Source organism: Octopus sinensis, linkage group LG10 (genome assembly GCF_006345805.1).
Source record: "Octopus sinensis linkage group LG10, ASM634580v1, whole genome shotgun sequence".
Lineage (NCBI taxonomy): Eukaryota > Metazoa > Mollusca > Cephalopoda > Octopoda > Octopodidae > Octopus > Octopus sinensis.
The window spans coordinates 25,509,408-25,528,193 of record NC_043006.1 but is presented as its reverse complement, the minus strand read 5'-3'; the positions used below and the strand labels follow the sequence as shown (position 1 = coordinate 25,528,193).

At 40.4% G+C, this 18,786-nt stretch overlaps 1 protein-coding gene across 5 annotated transcripts in view; it reads left to right on the top strand.

The window, feature by feature from the left end:
• The first annotated feature begins 233 nt into the window (after positions 1 to 233).
• LOC115216812 (solute carrier family 23 member 2-like) overlaps positions 234 to 18,786 on the top strand; it is a 31,917-nt gene continuing 13,364 nt past the window's right edge. For 4 of the 5 annotated variants that reach the window (XR_005000903.1, XR_005000905.1, XR_005000904.1 and 1 more), the window contains exons 1-7: positions 6,118 to 6,262; positions 8,527 to 8,684; positions 9,401 to 9,492; positions 10,193 to 10,269; positions 10,971 to 11,152; positions 14,041 to 14,161; positions 14,740 to 14,896. Coding sequence is in view for 1 of the 5 variants with exons in the window: in XM_029786393.2 (XP_029642253.2) it covers positions 6,143 to 6,262; positions 8,527 to 8,684; positions 9,401 to 9,492; positions 10,193 to 10,269; positions 10,971 to 11,152; positions 14,041 to 14,161; positions 14,740 to 14,896 (907 nt within the window). In the remaining 4 variants the exon portion in view is untranslated. Of the gene's footprint in view, positions 389 to 5,366; positions 5,510 to 6,117; positions 6,263 to 8,526; positions 8,685 to 9,400; positions 9,493 to 10,192; positions 10,270 to 10,970; positions 11,153 to 14,040; positions 14,162 to 14,739; positions 14,897 to 18,786 lie in introns of those variants that run through there. The other variant, XR_005000906.1, reaches the window with a different exon arrangement.

The window sequence follows — 18,786 nt, the reverse complement described above, 5'->3', positions numbered from 1 at the left end:
TGAGTGCTTGTTTTGCTTTTGTAGAGTTAAAACGAAAGAAATCCATAAAAGTTTACTTTCCTCTTTTAATTTAAAAGTTCATTAAATGCACCAAATCTTCAAACTCCCCGACCGTTGGGAGTTCGTCGAATTCAATTTCTAATCGTAACGAATCTATACTATCCCCGAAAAGTTCTTGATTTCGAAATCTTAAAAAAAAACCTATACTATCCCCGAAAAGTTCTGTCATTTTCTCATATCTATCCTTGTCGTCCACTAATTGCCCTTTCGCGTATCGTGCATGCGCACTAAAATTGTTTCGTTTTCTGACACCGAGAGGGATTCCAAAATGGAATTAAAGGATCACGGAAATCATAACCGCGAGCTTTATACCCTACAAATTCCAACGGTATGTAACATGAAATTTCTTTGATATTTTCAATGAATTCCTGTTGTATGTACATCACATATACATTGCAAGGGGATGTCAAGAGAGTTTGTTGGAGACGTGGCTGTTATTTCGTCGTTTCATTTTGTATGAAAAAAAAAAACAAAACATTTTAGAAATTTGGGCAACAGTTTCAACACTTTATTTTCACTTTTTACCACACAGTATATATAATAGATGAGTTTTTACCGCGGGAAATTTCTCTGAAATTTTATCGCAAGAAACGAATCCGACCAGTTTGGGATTTTTGTCGAAACTCATCCTCACCCCTACGAATAGCTTTTTCCAAAAAAGTAAAAAAAAAAAAAATGCGATATAATCGGTTTCTATGAATCGTATATGAAAAAAAAAATTACAAAAAAAGAATGTGGGAAAAAGAGTTTGTGTGAGATTCGGCTGCTATTTCTAGCACGTGAATTGAATGCTTGCTGGCTGCTTATATAAGGTACGGGTGCGCCCAATTTTGATTTCGAAGTATTTAAAAAGTTATTTGGAAATCTTCTGCTATAGCTTCGGGCCGACCAAAGCCTTGTGAGTGGATTCGGTAGACGGAAACTGAAAGAAGCCCGTCGTATATATGTATATATATATATGTGTGTGTATGTTTGTGTGCTGTGTTTGCCCCCCCTCCGCCAACATCGCCTGACAACCGATGCTGGTGTGTTTACGTCCCCGTAACTTAGCGGTTCGGCAAAAGACACTGATAGAATAAGTACTGGGCTTACAAAGAATAAGTCCTGGGGTCGATATGCTCGACTAAAGGCGGTGCTCCAGCATGGCCACTGTCAAATGACTGAAACAAGTAAATAAATAAACGAACGTGCGAAATAGAGTTTGTGTGAGATTCGGCTGCTATTTCTAGCACGTGAATAGACTGCTTATTTAACGTACGGGCGCACCCAATTTAAAAAAACTTATTTGAAAATAAAAGAGAAACGAACGACGCAGTTTAAAACCGAAAATTAAAAAAACAAAATTTCCAAAAACTTTATCTTCCGTGTCGCCCATCCATCCACGCCCACCCATCAACACACTTCCAAAGTTGTACTTTTAGCATCAAAGTCAACGCATGCGCAATGGCGAAAAGGGTTTCCAAACTTCGTGTTTATGCCGTATACAGCAAGGGGAGGGCTTGGGTAATTCTTCGTTTCTCTGACATAAATCTTTGCACAAAGATGATTAGAGCGATCCCATAATTTTTTTTCATTATTTTTTCTCGAATTCTTGTGTGGTAGGGAAAGTTGGAATAAAGTGTTCGTTTATTTATTCATATTCTTTTACTCTTTCGCTTGTTTCAGTCATTTGACTGTGGCCATGCTGGAGCACCGCCTTTAGTCGAGCAAATCGACCCCAGGACTTATTCTATCGGTCTCTTTTGCCGAACCGCTAAGTTATGGGAACGTAAACACACCAGCATCGGTTGTCAAGCGATGTTGGGGGGACTAACACAGACACACAAACACACACACACACACAGACACACACACACACACACACACACACACACACACATAGAGACACACAGACACACACACGCACGCGCGCACACACGCACACACATACACACACACACACACACACAACACACACACACACACACAAACAAACACACAAGATGGGCATCTTTCAGTTTCCGTCCTCCACAGGTGACTCTTCGATTGTGATTGGCTCTTCCTGCCATCTCAACTCGAACTAAACTCCACTTACTTCGTTCAAACGCAAGATCTGTGCTTTTGTATGGCTCTGAAACATGGAAAGCCACATGCAGCAACTACAAGAAGATCCAGGCCTTCATCAACAAATGTCTCCGGCAGATCCTCCATCTGAAGTGGTTCGACAGAGTGCCAAACACCGACCTGTGGGAAAGGGCCAACCAGGAACCCATACATATTCAGATTAGACGAAGGAAATGGAGATGGATCGGACACACACTGCAGAAAGAACCCTCAAATGTGACATGACAAGCACTTGACTGGAACCCGCAGGGGAAAAGGAAGCGAGGACGCCCGAAGCAGAGATGGAAGGGGAGCATTTTGGACGAGCTGAGGACCACCGGCCTGACATAGGAAGTAGCTAAGAAACACGCCAATGACCGCAAAAAGTGGAAAACAACTGTTGAGGCCCTATGCTCCACAAGGGGCAAAAAGGATTAAGAAGATGATGATGATGATCATGATGATGACGATGACGACTACGACGACGATGGTGATGGTGATGGTGATGATGATGATGATGATGATGATGGTGATGGTGATGATGATGATGATGATGACGGTGGTGATGGTGATGATGATGGTGGTGATGGTGATGATGATGAAGAAGAAGAAGAAGAAGAAGAAGAAGAAAAAGACGACGACGAATAATGATAATAATAATAATAATAATAATAATAATAATAATAATAATGTTTTCTACTCTAGGCACAAGGCCCGAAATTTTGGAGGAGGGGGCTAGTTGATTAGACCGACCTCAGTACGCAACTGGTACTTAAATTATTGACCCCGGCCAGCAAAAAGCCTTGCATATTTGTTCTTGCCTGCTCCGTGTGTGTGTGGAAAATCCGAACAGAAACACACACACACAAGAACAAGCACGCACACACACACAAGAACAAGCACACACACACACACATGCATAAAACACACACACACACACGCAAGAACAAGCACGCACAACACACACTCACACACACAGGCACACAAGAACAAGCACGCACACACACACACGCAAGAACAAGCACGCACACACACAAGAACAAGCACGCACACACACACACACGCAAGAACAAGCACGCACACACACACACACACACACAAGAACAAACACGCACACACACTCACACACACACACACACGCAAGAACAAGCATGCACACACACACACACACACAAGAACAAACACGCACACACACACACACACACACACACACACAAGAACAAGCACGCACACACACACACACACACGCAAAAACAAGCACACACACACACTCACCCATACACAAGAACAAGCACGCACACTCACACACACACACAAGAACAAGCACGCACACACACACATACACACAAGCACGCACGCTCACACAGCCAAGAACAAGCACACACACACACACACACACACGCAAAAACAAGCACACACACACACTCACCCATACACAAGAACAAGCACGCACACACAAGAACAAGCACGCACACACACACATACACACAAGCACGCACGCTCACACAGCCAAGAACAAGCACACACACACACACATACAACCCATTAGCTTTCTTCTCCTCCTCCTCCTTCCATTTTTAGCATCTGTCAAACCGAAGTGAATCGTCAAGTTGTCACGAAAACAACCACTCACACTCACACACACACACACACACACACACACCACACACAAGAACAAGCACGCACATACACACACAAGAACAAGCACACACATACACTCACAAGAACAAGCACGCACACACACTCACCCATACACAAGAACAAGCACGCACACTCACCACACACACACAAGAGTGCTTGTTTTGGTTTTAACCTTATTTTCAACAAATTCCTGTTGTATCTGCATCACATACACATTGTGGGTGTGGGTCAAGAGAGTTTGTTGGAGGCGTGGCTCTTATTTCGGGACTCATATGTTTTGTAAATCCTCTTTCAAGTTTTCATTTTGTAGAAAACAAAATACACTTTAGAAGTTAGGGGAACACTTTACTTTCTTTTGCTCTTTTATTTGTTTCAGTCATTTGACTGTGGCCATGCTGGAGCACCGCCTTTAGTCGAGCAAATCAACCCTAGGACTTATTCTTTTGTAAGTCCAGTACTTATTCTATCAGTCTCTTTTGCTGCGTCTAAAACTGAGACAACATCCTGTCACTAACCCTCAACCTAACCCTAACCCTAAATTTTTTTTTCTTAATTGTTAAATTAATTTAATTGTTACGCGTGTAAATAAAACCGAAAGCAATGGAAAATAATTCAAACAATTAACAAACAAAATAATTCTATAATTTTATACACACGCTTTCCGTACACGTACAGAAAGCGTGCGTATAAAATTATAGAATTATTTTGTTTGTTAATTGTTTGAATTATTTTCCATTGCTTTCGGTTTTATTTACACGCGTAACAATTAAATTAATTTAACAATTAAGAAAAAAAAATTTAGGGTTAGGGTTAGGTTGAGGGTTAGTGACAGGATGTTGTCTCAGTTTTAGACACAGCAAATGATTTTAGCTCACTATGTATGTATGTATGTATGTATGTATGTATGTATGTATATATGTATGTGTGTATTGGTTAAAATTCGAAAAATTAAACTATGTTAAACAAACAAATTACAATTTTATCAAGAAAGCCAAGAGAAAAAAATGTTTTATTTTGACACATTCTACCAGTATACAAAGTTTTAAAGTGTTTAGTTAACTAGAAATTGTCTGCCGTTCAAAAGGAAAAGATCCCATACAATGATATGTTTCTTGTTACTCTCTTTTACTCTTTTACTTATTTCAGTCATTTGACTGCAGCCATACTGGAGCACCGCCTTTAGTCAAGCAAATCGACCCCGGGACTTATTCGTTGTAAGCCCAGTACTTATTCCATCGGTCTCTTTTTGCCGAACCGCTAAGTGATGGGGATGTAAACACACCAGCATCGGTTGTCAAGCAATGCTAGGGGGACAAACACAGACACACAAACACATGCACACACACATATATATATATACATACATATATACGACAGGCTTCTTTCAGTTTCCATCTACCAAATCCACTCACAAGGCATTGGTTGGCCCAGGGCTATAGCAGAAGACACTTGCCCAAGGTGTCATGCAGTGGGACTGAACCCAGAACCATGTGGTTGGTTAGCAAGCTATGTACCACGCAGCCACTCCTGCGCCTGTTAATTTGCATATTTTACAATTGTTTTTTTGTTTTTTTTTAAATTAGGGTTCTTCGATCGATGGTGAAGACATGGCAGAACAAAAAAGACAAAAAGAACAGGAGAAAGTGAAAACAAATAAGAATTTTGATATTGTTTACGGAATCAATGATGTACCGCCATGGTATTATGCATCTTCTTTGGATTTCAGGTATACTCTTTTTACTCTTTTACTTGTTTCAGTCAATTGACTGTGGCCATGCTGGAGCACCGCCTTTAGTCGAGCAAATCGACCCCGGGACTTATTCTTTGGAAGCCTAGTACTTATTCTGTCGGTCTCTTTTGCTGAACCGCTAAGTTACAGGGACATGAACACACCAGCATCGGTTGTCAAGCGATGTTGGGGGAACAAACACAGACACACAAACACACACACGCATATATATATATATATATATATATATATATATGTGAGTGGATTGTGAGTGGATTTGGTAGACGGAAACTGAAAGAAGTCCATCTTATATACATATATATATATATATATATATATATATATATATATATATATATATATATATATATCCATATACATATATATATATATACTACGGGCTTCTTTCAGTTTCCATCTACCAAATCCACTCACAAGGCATTGGTTGGCCCAGGGCTATAGCAGAAGACACTTGCCCAAGGTGTCATGCAGTGGGACTGAACCCAGAACCATGTGGTTGGTTAGCAAGCTATGTACCACGCAGCCACTCCTGCGCCTGTTAATTTGCATATTTTACAATTGTTTTTTTGTTTTTTTTTAAATTAGGGTTCTTCGATCGATGGTGAAGACATGGCAGAACAAAAAAGACAAAAAGAACAGGAGAAAGTGAAAACAAATAAGAATTTTGATATTGTTTACGGAATCAATGATGTACCGCCATGGTATTTATGCATCTTCTTTGGATTTCAGGTATACTCTTTTTACTCTTTTACTTGTTTCAGTCAATTGACTGTGGCCATGCTGGAGCACCGCCTTTAGTCGAGCAAATCGACCCCGGGACTTATTCTTTGGAAGCCTAGTACTTATTCTGTCGGTCTCTTTTGCTGAACCGCTAAGTTACAGGGACATGAACACACCAGCATCGGTTGTCAAGCGATGTTGGGGGAACAAACACAGACACACAAACACACACACGCATATATATATATATATATATATATATATATGTGAGTGGATTGTGAGTGGATTTGGTAGACGGAAACTGAAAGAAGTCCATCTTATATACATATATATATATATATATATATATATATATTATATATATATATATATATATATATATATATCCATATACATATATATATATATACTACGGGCTTCTTTCAGTTTCCGTCTACCAAATCCACTCACAAGGCTTTGGTTGGTCCGAGGCTTTTGTAGAAGACACTTACCCAAGGTGCCACGCAGTGGGACTGAACCCGGAACCATGTGGTTGGTAAGCAAGCTACTTACCACACAGCCACTCCTGCGCCATATATATATATATATATATATATGTATATAAGATGGACTTCTTTCAGTTTCCGTCTACCAAATCCACTCACAAGGCTTTGGTCGGCCCAAGGCTATAGTAGAAGGCACTTGCTCAAAGTGCCATGCAGTGGGACTGAACCCGGAACCATGTGGTTAGTAAGCAAGCTACTTACCACACAGCCACTCCTGCACCTGTTTAAATTGTTTTTTTTTTTTTTTACTTGTTTCAGTCATTTTGACTGCGGCCATGCTGGAGCAGTTTAAATTGTTTAACAAATTTATAAAGAAAGAATCCTTCATTTAAATATATTCCATTCGTTTATTTCATTGCTGTCCAATTTGTGCAGAGGTCGGAGAAGGTGTCTTAATTAACAGCAGAAAGAGCAGCGCTTTCGATGTCCTTTTTATTGGATGTCCTTCGAGATTTGATTAGAGATTGGAGATAAGGAGAGAGAGAGATTACAACTCTTGGTTTGGAATATACAGTTGTTTCTCTTTACAGCAGAAGTAAATAATGTACATAAAGTACACCGTCTCTGTCTGTCTGAATGTATGTATGTATGTATGTATGTATGTATGTATGTATGTATGTGTGTATGTAATGTATGTATGTATGCATGTATGTATGTACGTGTGTGTGTGTGTATGTGTGTATGTATGTATGCATGTATGTATGTACGTGTGTATGTATGTATGTATTGTATGTATGCATGTATGTATGTATGTGTGTATGTGTGTATGTATGTATGTATGTATGTGTGTATGTATGTATGCATGTACGTATGCATGCATGTACGTATATATGTATGTATGTATGCATGCATGTATGTATGCATGTATGTATATATGTATGTATGCATGCATGCATGCATGTATGTATGCATGTATGTATGTATGTATGTATGCATGCATGCATGTATGTATGTATGTATGTATGTATGTATGTATGTTTCTCTTCTGTCCTTAATCATTTAAATGTTTTGTCTGAAGCAGGAGCTGATTTCTAACAAAGCTCCGCTTTTAGAATGTCGATTTTAAACTCCGAGAAAAGGTGACATTACTTTCGTTATCTTCATCCTAGGGTGGCTGCAGTCTAATGACAGAAACTAGTAAAAGATATAAATATATATATAGGTTTTATCGATGGAACTTGAAGTAGATAAAGCTATAAATAATATCGTAAAAATATTGGGTTAAAAAATCCCTTTGAGTTGTAAAAGTCGGAGGCTGCACGTGAGATTCGAACCCACATTTTCTGTAGACATGACCGATGTTCTATCGTTATACCAAAGCAATCCTTCGAATTCCTTCATTCGTTTTAGAAGCTTTCTTCTTATTTGTTTTTTGCCCACAAGGGGCTAAACATAGAGGGAAGAAATTAAGACAGACAAAGGGATTAAGTCAATTACATCGACCCCCAGTGCATGACTGGTACTTAATTTATCGAACCCGAAAGGATGAAAGGCAAAGTCGACATCGGCGGAATTTGAACTTAGAATGTAGCGGCAGACAAAATACGGCTACGCAATTCGCCCGGCATGCTAACAGTTCTGCCAACTCGCTGCCTTAGAAGGTTTCGTCTTACCAACGAGAATAAATCCAATAAATTCCAATAAGGGATTCTTGGGACGAGGGAGATAATAGTGAAATTCTATATTTAGGAGTGGAACTTACTCAGATTTGGTTTTACTTCATTGCAGCAATATCTGACAGCTTTTGGTTCCAACTTCACCCCGCCTTTGATAATTTCCGCTGCTCTTTGTATGTCTACCGATGTCATTTCTGTCAGTGAACTTATGGGGACAAGTTTCTTCATTTCTGGTTTATCCACCATTTTAATGACCACTTTTGGATGCAGGTAAGTTCTATTTGAATAATTTCATTATTATTATACAACGTTGAGATATACTTCCCTAATTGTAACATGCATTGAACCTGAACCCGTTATCATCTGGTTTCGCAGCTGACTTCTAAACTACCCAACCATAAAGCCATTACAAACTACATGACTAATTATTAATAATTTTATTTTCATTAATTGACTCCATTCTCCGACCAGTCTTCGAACTCCTAGAAAATGTTTGCAGGTGTTGCCCTTCATCTTTTCGCCAAAACTTTCAAGAGAAAATCATTTCCAATTAACATCATCATCATCATCATCATAATTAACATCATCATCATCATCATCATCATCATCGTTTAGTGTCCGCTTTCCATGGGTTGGACGGTTCAACTGGGGTCTGGAAAGCCAGAAGGCTGCACCAGGCTCCAGTCTGATCTGGCAGTGTTTCTATGGCTGGATGCCCTTGCTAACACCAACCACTCCGTGAGTGTAGTGGGTGCTTTTTACGTGCCACCGGCACAGGTGCCGGACGGGGCTGGCAACGGCCACGATCGGATGGTGCTTTTTATGCGCCACCAGCACGGGGGCCAGGCGAGGCTGGCAAACAGCCACGGTCGGATGGTGCTTTTTATGTGCCATCGGCACGGAGCTGGCAACAGCTAGATTTGGATGGTTCAAGAATACTAATTAACAAGAATACTAATTAATTTTCTAATTACTTCTTTCAACAGACTTCCAATTTTGCAAGGAGCCAGCTTCAGTTTCCTTATACCAACCATAACAATGTTAAAATCAAACCCTGAATCATGTCCCTATTTAGACAGTAAGCTAGTCTTTTTTTCTTTTTTTCTTTTTACTTTTCCTTTTTTTCTAGTAAACTTACAAACACTGAGATTTCGGGAAATGGGGAGAGTTAGTCGATTACAATAACCCCAAGACTCAAATGCTTTTTTTTATTTTATCGACATCGAAGTGATGTGATGCAAAGTCGACTGCGGCAAAATTTCAACTCGGGACGTAAAGCCTGAAGAAATTCTGTGAAACACTTTGTCCGACGTTTTAATGATTCTGCAAGCTCTCCTCCTCCTCCTCCTCCTCCACCTCCTCCTCCTCCTCCTCCTCCTCCTCCTCCTTCTTCTTCTTCTTCTTCTTCTTCTTCTTCTTCTATTCTATTTGCCTATATATTATAACATAACTTAGCGGTTCAGCAAAAGAGACCGATACAGTAAGAACCAGGTTTAAAAAACTAAGTCCTAGGGGTTGATTCATTCAACTAAGAATTCAAGACGGTGCCCCAGCATGGCCGCAGTCTAATGACTGAAACAAGTAGTAACATATACATATATATATATATAATGCAAAAACACTTTTGCCGCCTGCGATAATCAATAAAACAGGAAGAGAATTTGGAATTTATTGTTGCTGTGCAGTCTAGGCCCGGCACGAGTCTGCAGATCGGGGTTTGGGGACCCCCTGGCTAAACAATAACAGACTCTAGATCCTTTCCTTTTCTTGCTTTACAGATTCCAAGAACATCAGCAATCTACCGGAAATCGGAAGTGATGGTCACAGAGAAATTTGGCAGAAAAATATGAGACAAGTAATTCAATGTTGTGTATTTTTTAAAATCTTTTACTTATTTCAGTCCACATCTGCCAAATCCATTCAAAAAGTTTTCGTATGTATATCAGGAGTGGCTGTGTGGTAAGTAGCTTGCTTACAAACAACATGGTTCCGGGTTCAGTTGCACAGCGTGGCACCTTGGGCACGTGTCATCTACTATAGCCTCGGGCCGACCAAAGCCTTGTGAGTGGATTTGGTAGATGGAAACTAAAAGAAGCCCATCATATATATACATACAAATAGGCATAGGAGTGGCTGTGTGGTAAGTAGCTTGCTTACAAACAGCATGATTCCGGGTTCAGTCCCACTGCGTGTCACCTTCGGCAAGTGTCTTCTACTATAGCCTCGGGCTGACCAAAGCCTTGTGAGTGGATTTGGTAGATGGAAACTGAAAAGAAGCCCGTCGTATATATGTATATATATGTGTGCGTGTATGTTTGTGTGTCTGTGTTTGTCTCCCAAGCATTGCTTGACAACCGATGCTGGTGTGTTTATGTCCCCGTCACTTAGCGGTTCGGCAAAAGAGACCGATAGAATAAGTACTGGGCTTACAAAAGAATAAGTCCCAGGGTCAAGTAGCTCGATTAAAGGCGGTGCTCCAGCATGGCCGCAGTCAAATGACTGAAACAAGTAAAAGAGTAAAAGAGAGTAAAGAGTCTGTTTATGTTGCAATTTCAGCTTCAAGGTTCTCTGATGGTCGCAAGCCTATTGCAGATAGTGGTTGGATTCTCAGGGTTACTAGAGTTTTTTCTGCCCCTCATTGGTCCTTTGACGATAGCACCAACGATCACATTAATTGGACTGTCATTGTTTCAAGCGGCCACCAACACTGCTTCCGGTCAGTGGTACATTGCTATGACGTAAGTTACCAATTCCGTTCTTTCTACGTGTTTCCGTTGTTTTGCTACAGTCATGCTGGATCACCAATGTGAAGGCACGTTTTTACTTGTTTATTTTCTTTAGTTTCGTTTTTGTTATTTTTTTTGTTAGCCGCTCGTATCGACTTCAAAGCATGTTTTAAAATCTGGCATTTATTGATTCCTAGGATCTTTTCTGTTTGACCGGCAGTTTTTTAAAAATAATTTCCACGTAACTAAACACTTTTAAACTTCGTATACTGATAGAATGTGTTTATAAAACATCTTTTTCTCTTGGCTTTATTGAGAAAATTCTAGGATCTTTTCGGTTTGAATGGCAGTTTTTTTTAATAATTTCCACGTAACTAAGCACTTTTAAACTTTGTATACTGGTAGAGTGTGTTTATAAAACATCTTTTTCTCTTGGCTTTATTGAGAAAATTCTATAGTTTGTAAGATATTTGTTGTTTTTTTCTTCAATTTCTGCAATTTCAACCAGTCAATGACATCTATTGAGGTAAAAAACAGGATCTTTTCGGTGTGAACGGCAGCTTTTTAAAATAATTTCCACGTAACTAAACACTTTTAAACTTCATATACTGGTAGAATGTGTTTATAAAACAACTTTTTCTCTTGGCTTTATTGAGAAAATTCTATAGTTTGTAAGATATTTGTTGTTTTTTTCTTCAATTTCTGCAATTTCAACCAATCACTGACGTCTTTTGAGGTGAAAACATACTGTGCCATATGAATATGTCCCTTGTTTAAGAAACAGATTGGGTTTATTTACATTTGTGAATAAAAAAATATACCTTTCCCCCCAACCCTAACCCTAACCCTAAAACAGATTGAAATGCAATAGATCGATACTAGGGTCATAATTATGGGTGACAATTTCATATGACACCGCTAGAAAAAATTGCCGTTCAAACCGAAAAGATCCGATTCTTATTTTCCGAACCACCTCAACATTCGGACAGACATAAACACAATGATGTGAGCACCTGCATACACATGCACACCCACACACTACGCACCAACACGCATACACACTACACACAAACACATCCACAAACATATACACCCACGCACATACATATCCACGCATACACAGATGTATGTATGTACGTATGTATGTTTGTATATGTGTATATAAATATATATACATACATACAGTCGCCATGATAGATCGTTAGCCACTACACACCTTTATTTTCTCTCCTTGTTTTTTCTGTGTCCCTTTCTGTAGAAGAGTGTAGGCTCGTAATGTAAAAGACTTTTTCTATTCCTGAGCGTAATACTAATACATCTGTTTGTTTTGTGCTCCACCTGACTTCGTCTTTTGTTTTATTCGTAAACTCTCCCTATATTCCCTATATATATATATATATATATATATATATATATATATTTTCTCTGCTTGTTTCTCTCCTTGTTTTTTCTGTGTCCCTTTCTGTAGAAGAGCGTAGGCTCGAAATGTAAAAGACTCTTTCTATTCCTGAGCGTTATACTAATACATCTGTTTGTTTTGTACACCACCTGTCTTCATCTTTTGTTTTTTTCGTAAACTCTCCCTATATATATACACAAGACAAGGCATAAATAATGGTCATTGCATATTTTTCTGTATAGCAGTAAATTTAGCTTACAGCCGTTTCTGGTAATTGTTGGGAGACCCTCTTCGGTCACGAAACTGACCATGGGATTCCACCTAGAAAGTTACCCTCCGAGGTATAAGCCCGGACAAGGTTGTTTTATGGAAGACCAGCAGTCGCCCATTCATACCAGCCTCCCCTCTCCACGCCACTGATGTTATCCAAGGGAAAGGTTTGGCGCCAGTGATGTCACAACTCATTTCTACACCTGAGTTAACTGGAGCAACGTGATATAAAGTGTCTTGCTCAAGAACACAACACGCAGCCCTGTCCAGGATTCGAACTTACAACCTCACGAGTATAAGCTCAACGCTCTAACCACTGAGCCAGGCACCTTCACACTGGTAATCATTATAGGTTTTTTATTGATAGGTTTACTCAATCGGCCCAGTGATCGGTTAAGAAAGATTAAACGACCGAGAAAATTAATGCTACTTTCCTCTGAATTATTTCTGGTTATAACCAAGCAGAACACTGAAACCATTTGTCGTTTCTCCTGTTAAACTTTCGGTTTTGGTCAAAGATTTTCTCATCAGAGAAGATCCAAAACATGCCCTTGTTGTGAGGGGTTTTGACCTTGATAAATACAATAACTGCTGGGCTTTGATCAAACGGTTTTCCTGTGTCTTTGCAGATGTGAATTGAACCCTTTTATGTGCATATGGCTTGTATTAAACATCCCCACGCAACATAGTTTTGATAGTCTACTCCAACCCCTGAAGCTTTCTGACAATGGCTCTTGTTGATTTTCTGGGATCATTGATAATGTTTTGAACCCGTTGGATGAACTTGCGGGTCCTTATAATGTCCGAAAGTTTAGAATGTTCTTTTGCTTTGATACAGTTGAAATATCTCCACCAGATCTTCCGATTCCATCTGAACTTTTGTGCACAAAAAGATCTTTCAGCATTTAAAAAGCTGTCAGTTTCTAAATCATTGTTCCGCACTTACGACATCAATGACTGCATGGTTTTTCATTTCTTGTGCTAGCATTTTTCTGCCATTGCGGGGGAATCTGAAAAAAAGAAAATACTTTTATTTTTGTTTAAAAACGTTAAAATAGTGATAATTGTCTTCAAATACCCCCTCTCACTCTGTAATGACTGATGGATCGATTCATTGATTGATCGATCGATTGATTCATTCATTGATTGATCGATCGAGCGACTGATTGGTTTGATTGATTGCTATTTCATCTCCGCTTCCATTCTCTCTTTCTTTCTTGTATCTTTACAGAGTGGTCGCTTTGATGGTGATATTTTCCCAGTATATGCAAAATATACCGATTCCTTGTGGCAAATACAGTAAGGACAAAGGCTGTACCAGAATCAACTTCCATATCTTCAAAATGTTCCCGGTCAGTATTCCATTATTCTGTAATTCTGTAGATTTTATATTCTGTAACTATTGTTTTCTACTCTAGGCACAAGGCCCCAAAATTTGGAGGGAGGGGGACAGTCAATTAGATTGACCTCAGTACATGTGGCCCTCCATCTGTGATGTAGCTACAGTGTGTGCCATCCGGGGCACCCCTTAAGTTTTCTGTTCCCTATACAGGCCTATACCACAGATCTAAAAGTGCTGCCAAGGTCGGGCCTCTATCAATCCTTCCCCAAGTCACACTACGGCTTTTGATGCGTGGGTCCTCTAGGTTCTGTCTTATATCAGTACTCGTTCTGCGGAGACGCGGGGCTTAGTGGTTAGGGTGCTGGACTCATGATCTTAAGATTGTGGTTTCAATTCCTGGACCGGGCGATGCATTATGTTCTTCATATCACGTTGCTCCAGTCCACTCAGCTGGCAAAAGATAAGTAATCCTGCAACGGACCAGTGTCCTGTCCAGGTGGGAAATTTGTACACCATGGAAACCAGGAAACCGGACCTCACAAGTCGATATGACTCGTAAAGGTAACTATCTTTTTCTCTTTATTGCAGGTGGTCCTTGCTGTCTGTGTGGTCTGGTTCCTCTGTTTCATTTTCACAATCACTGACGTTTTCCCTGCCACGTCAGGTCATTGGGGGCACAAGGCTCGAACTGACAACACCTACAAGTATCTCCAGCAGGCAGCCTGGTTCCGGTTTCCGTATCCAGGTATGACACACTCAATTATATTTAGAAGAAATTCATCATCATCATTATCATCATTTAGCGTCCGCTTTCCATGCTGGCATGGGTTGGACAGTTCAACTCGGGTCTGGGAAGCCAGAAGGCTGCGCCAGGCTCCAGTCTGATCTGGCAATGTTTCTATGGCTGGATGCCCTTCCTAATGCCAACCACTCCATGAGTGTAGTGGGTGCTTTTTATGTGCCACCTGCACAGGTGCAAGACGAGGCTGGCAAACGACCACGATCGGATGGTGCTTTTTACGTGTCACCAGCATGGAGGCCAGACGAGGCTAGCAAACGGCCACGATCGGATGGTGCTTTTTATGTGCCACCGGCACGGGGGCCAGACGAGGCTGGCAACGGCCACAATCGGATGGTGCTTTTTATGTGTCACTGGCACGGAGGCCAGTTGGGGCGGCGCTGGCAACGGCCACGTTCGACTGTTACCGAATGTAAGGTAAATAAACAAAAAAGAGATCAGAAGAAAAATCCCATGGACTAATTCCGAAATTGATTCAATATAGAAATAACGAACCTTTTTTTAAAAAATTCTGTTGACTAACTTCCCGATTTCAGCACGACATGTATTTATAGTGAGTGTATAATGATATGTGGAAATTCACGACTTAAAGTCTGTTATCAGCATATTGGCATGGAAATAATTTTTCCTTTGCCCTTGTGTATAAGTTGTTTATAATTTTAACCTTTAAAGGTATTTTAATATGCTGGCAGAAATGTTAGCATGCTGGGTGAAATGCGTAGCCGTATTTCGTCTGCTGTTACGTTCTGAGTTCGCACCCAAAGTTTTGTTTTTATTTTACGCTGGTAAAAAAGTGTTTTGTTGACACTCCATTTATTTAACAACAAAGAAACAAAGAGGTAGGTAACAATTTGTCAGTGAATTACACAATATAAATGGGTACAATTTGCAAGGCTTCCACCACACCCCACTCCGTTTCACGGACCACAAAAAGGGTTTTGTAGCAGAGTAGTTGATTCCAGGCAAAAAAAAAAAACAATTTTTTTCTTAGTGAAAATCATGCGAGTATTAATCTACAAATTTAACAACATTTTTTTCCATTCATTTCTTGTTTATGAACATGTATACGTGCACAAAACAGGCAATAGGTGTACGTACGTGTGTGCATGTGTGCTCGTGTCTGTTGCCCATATATATTTATATTATATTATATATATAATATATATAATATATATCTAATATCTTTTACATGTTTCAGTCATTTGACTGCGGCCATGCTGGAGCACCACCTTTAGTCAAGCAAATCGACCCCGGGACTTATTCTTTGTAAGCCCAGTACTTATTCTATCGGTCTCTTTTGCCGAACCACTAAGTGACGGGGACGTAAACACACCAGCATCGGTTGTCAAGCAATGCTAGGGTGGCAAACACTGACACACAAACACCCACACATATATATATATATATTACAAAATTAGAAAATGGAGAAACATACTTAAATCAATCAAACATCAACCATCAGATGATACCCATCAATACTTTATTACACCATTACATAACAGTAAAGGCATTATACAAAATATATTATAAATATAATTAGACAAGGAAATAGAAATATAAAATATAAAATATAATATGTAATTATATCATATCTGACAGCTGTTTCGGCAGTAAGGGCAAGCATGCCTCATTTAACCTATAAGCCATGTAAGGCAGGTATAAATGAGACATTAACAAGGATGCCCCACGGCCTCTTCAGAGAATTTAATTTATTATAAGTGTGAAAAAAATTTTTTTTATATACATATAAATATAAAAATATAAAATATAAAAACGTGTGCATAGACACCCATAATACTACACACATATATATATACTCATTAATACAATAATACAAAATAAACAAAACAAAATAAAACAAAATATATATCAATATATATTAATAAGCACAGTTATTCTACATATTGGGCTAATAGTTCTAAAAACTAACACACAGGAATTTCAACCCCTATCTCATTTTATATATATATACCATCATCATCATCATCATCATCGTTTAACGTCCGCTTTCCGCGCTAGCACGGGTTGGACGGTTCGACCGGGTCTGGGAAGCCAGGGGCCGCTCCAGGCTCCAGTCTGAATCTGGCAGAGTTTCTACGGCTGGATGCCCTTCCTAACGCCAACCACTCCGTGAGTGGATTGGGTGCTTTTTACGTGCCACCTGCACAGGGGCCGGAGGGTCCGGCATCGGTCACGATCGGTTTGAGCTTTTAACGTGTCAGCGGCACGGGGGCAACGAGGTCCGGGGTACTTTGGGGATCGGGGTACTTTGGGGATCCAGGGTACTTTGGGGATCCGGGGTACTTAGAATGAGTAGGGGGTATGTGGAATTGCTGCAGAAAGCAGCCCGGGTCTTTGTAGTCACAGCATATCTCCAGAGATCTCGGTCCTTCGCCATTGCCTCAGTGAGGCCCAATGCTCTGAGGTCATGCTTGACTACCTCATCCCATGTCTTCCTGGGTCTACCTCTCCCCCTGATACCTTCAACTGTTTGGGAGTGGCACTTCTTCACACATCTCTCTTCATCCATCCGCAGCACATGACCATACCATTGCAAGCGTCGCTCTTGCACACCACATCTGATGCTTCTTATATCCAGCATTTCTCTCAGGATGCTTACACTCTGTCTTGCATGCACACTGACACTACACATCCAGCGGATCATGCTAGCTTCATTTCTTTCAAGTCTACGCATGTCTTCTGCAGTCACAGCCCATGTTTCATTACCGTGAAGCATGGCAGTTCGCACACATGCATCATACAATCTACCTTTTGCTCTGAGGGAGAGACCTTTTGTTGCCAGTAGGGGTAGGAGCTTTCTGAACTTTGCCCAGGCTATTCGTATTCTAGTGGTGATACTCTCTGTGCATCCACCTCCGCTACTAACTTGGTCACCCAGGTAGCGGAAACTATCAACTACTTCTAGTTTCTCTCCCTGGAGTGTGATGGAATCTGTTTTCTGAGTGTCTGTTGTGTCTATTGTCCCTGTGCATCTGCCGCACATGAAAGCTATCTTATCTGTTAATTTCCCTTTAATGTTGCTGCACCTCTTATGTGTCCATAACTTACATTGGGTGCATCTTATGGAGTTTCTACCTGTACCTTTCCTACAGGTTGAGCAGGGCCACCTACCCGAGGGGGTGTGTGCTGAGTACCTCTTGCTGCTTACTAATACTTTGGTCTTTGCTACATTTATTCTAAGGCCCTTTGATTCCAACCCTTGCTTCCACACCCGAAATTTCTCTTCTAGTTCCGTAGTGATTCTGCTATGAGAGCTAGGTCATCAGCATAGAGGAGCTCCCAGGGGCATCCCGTTTTGAATTCCTCTGTTATTGCCTGAAGGACTATGATGAATAAAAGGGGGCTGAGGGCTGAGCCCTGGTGCACACCTACTTCTACTACCAGAATTCTTCACTATATTCGTTGCCAATCCTAACCTTGCTGACAGCCTCTCTGTATAGAGCCTGTACAGCCCTTATTAGCCATTCTTCAATCTCCAGTTTCCGCATCGACCACCAGATAAGGGAACGGGGAACCCTGTCAAAGGCTTTCTCCAAGTCTACAAAAGCTATGTAGAGGGGTTTATCTTTAGCTAGGTACTTCTCCTGCAGTTGTCGGACCAGGAATATAGCATCAGTGGTGCTTCTACCTGGTACAAAACCGAACTGCATTTCATCTAAACAAATTCTCTCCCTAATGAGATTGGTTATGACCTTCTCTGAGACCTTCATCACCTGGTCCAACAGTTTGATACCTCTGTAGTTATTTCTATCTAGAGCATCACCCTTACCCTTGTAGCAGTTGACTATGGTGCTGCTGCACCAGTCATTGGGTAT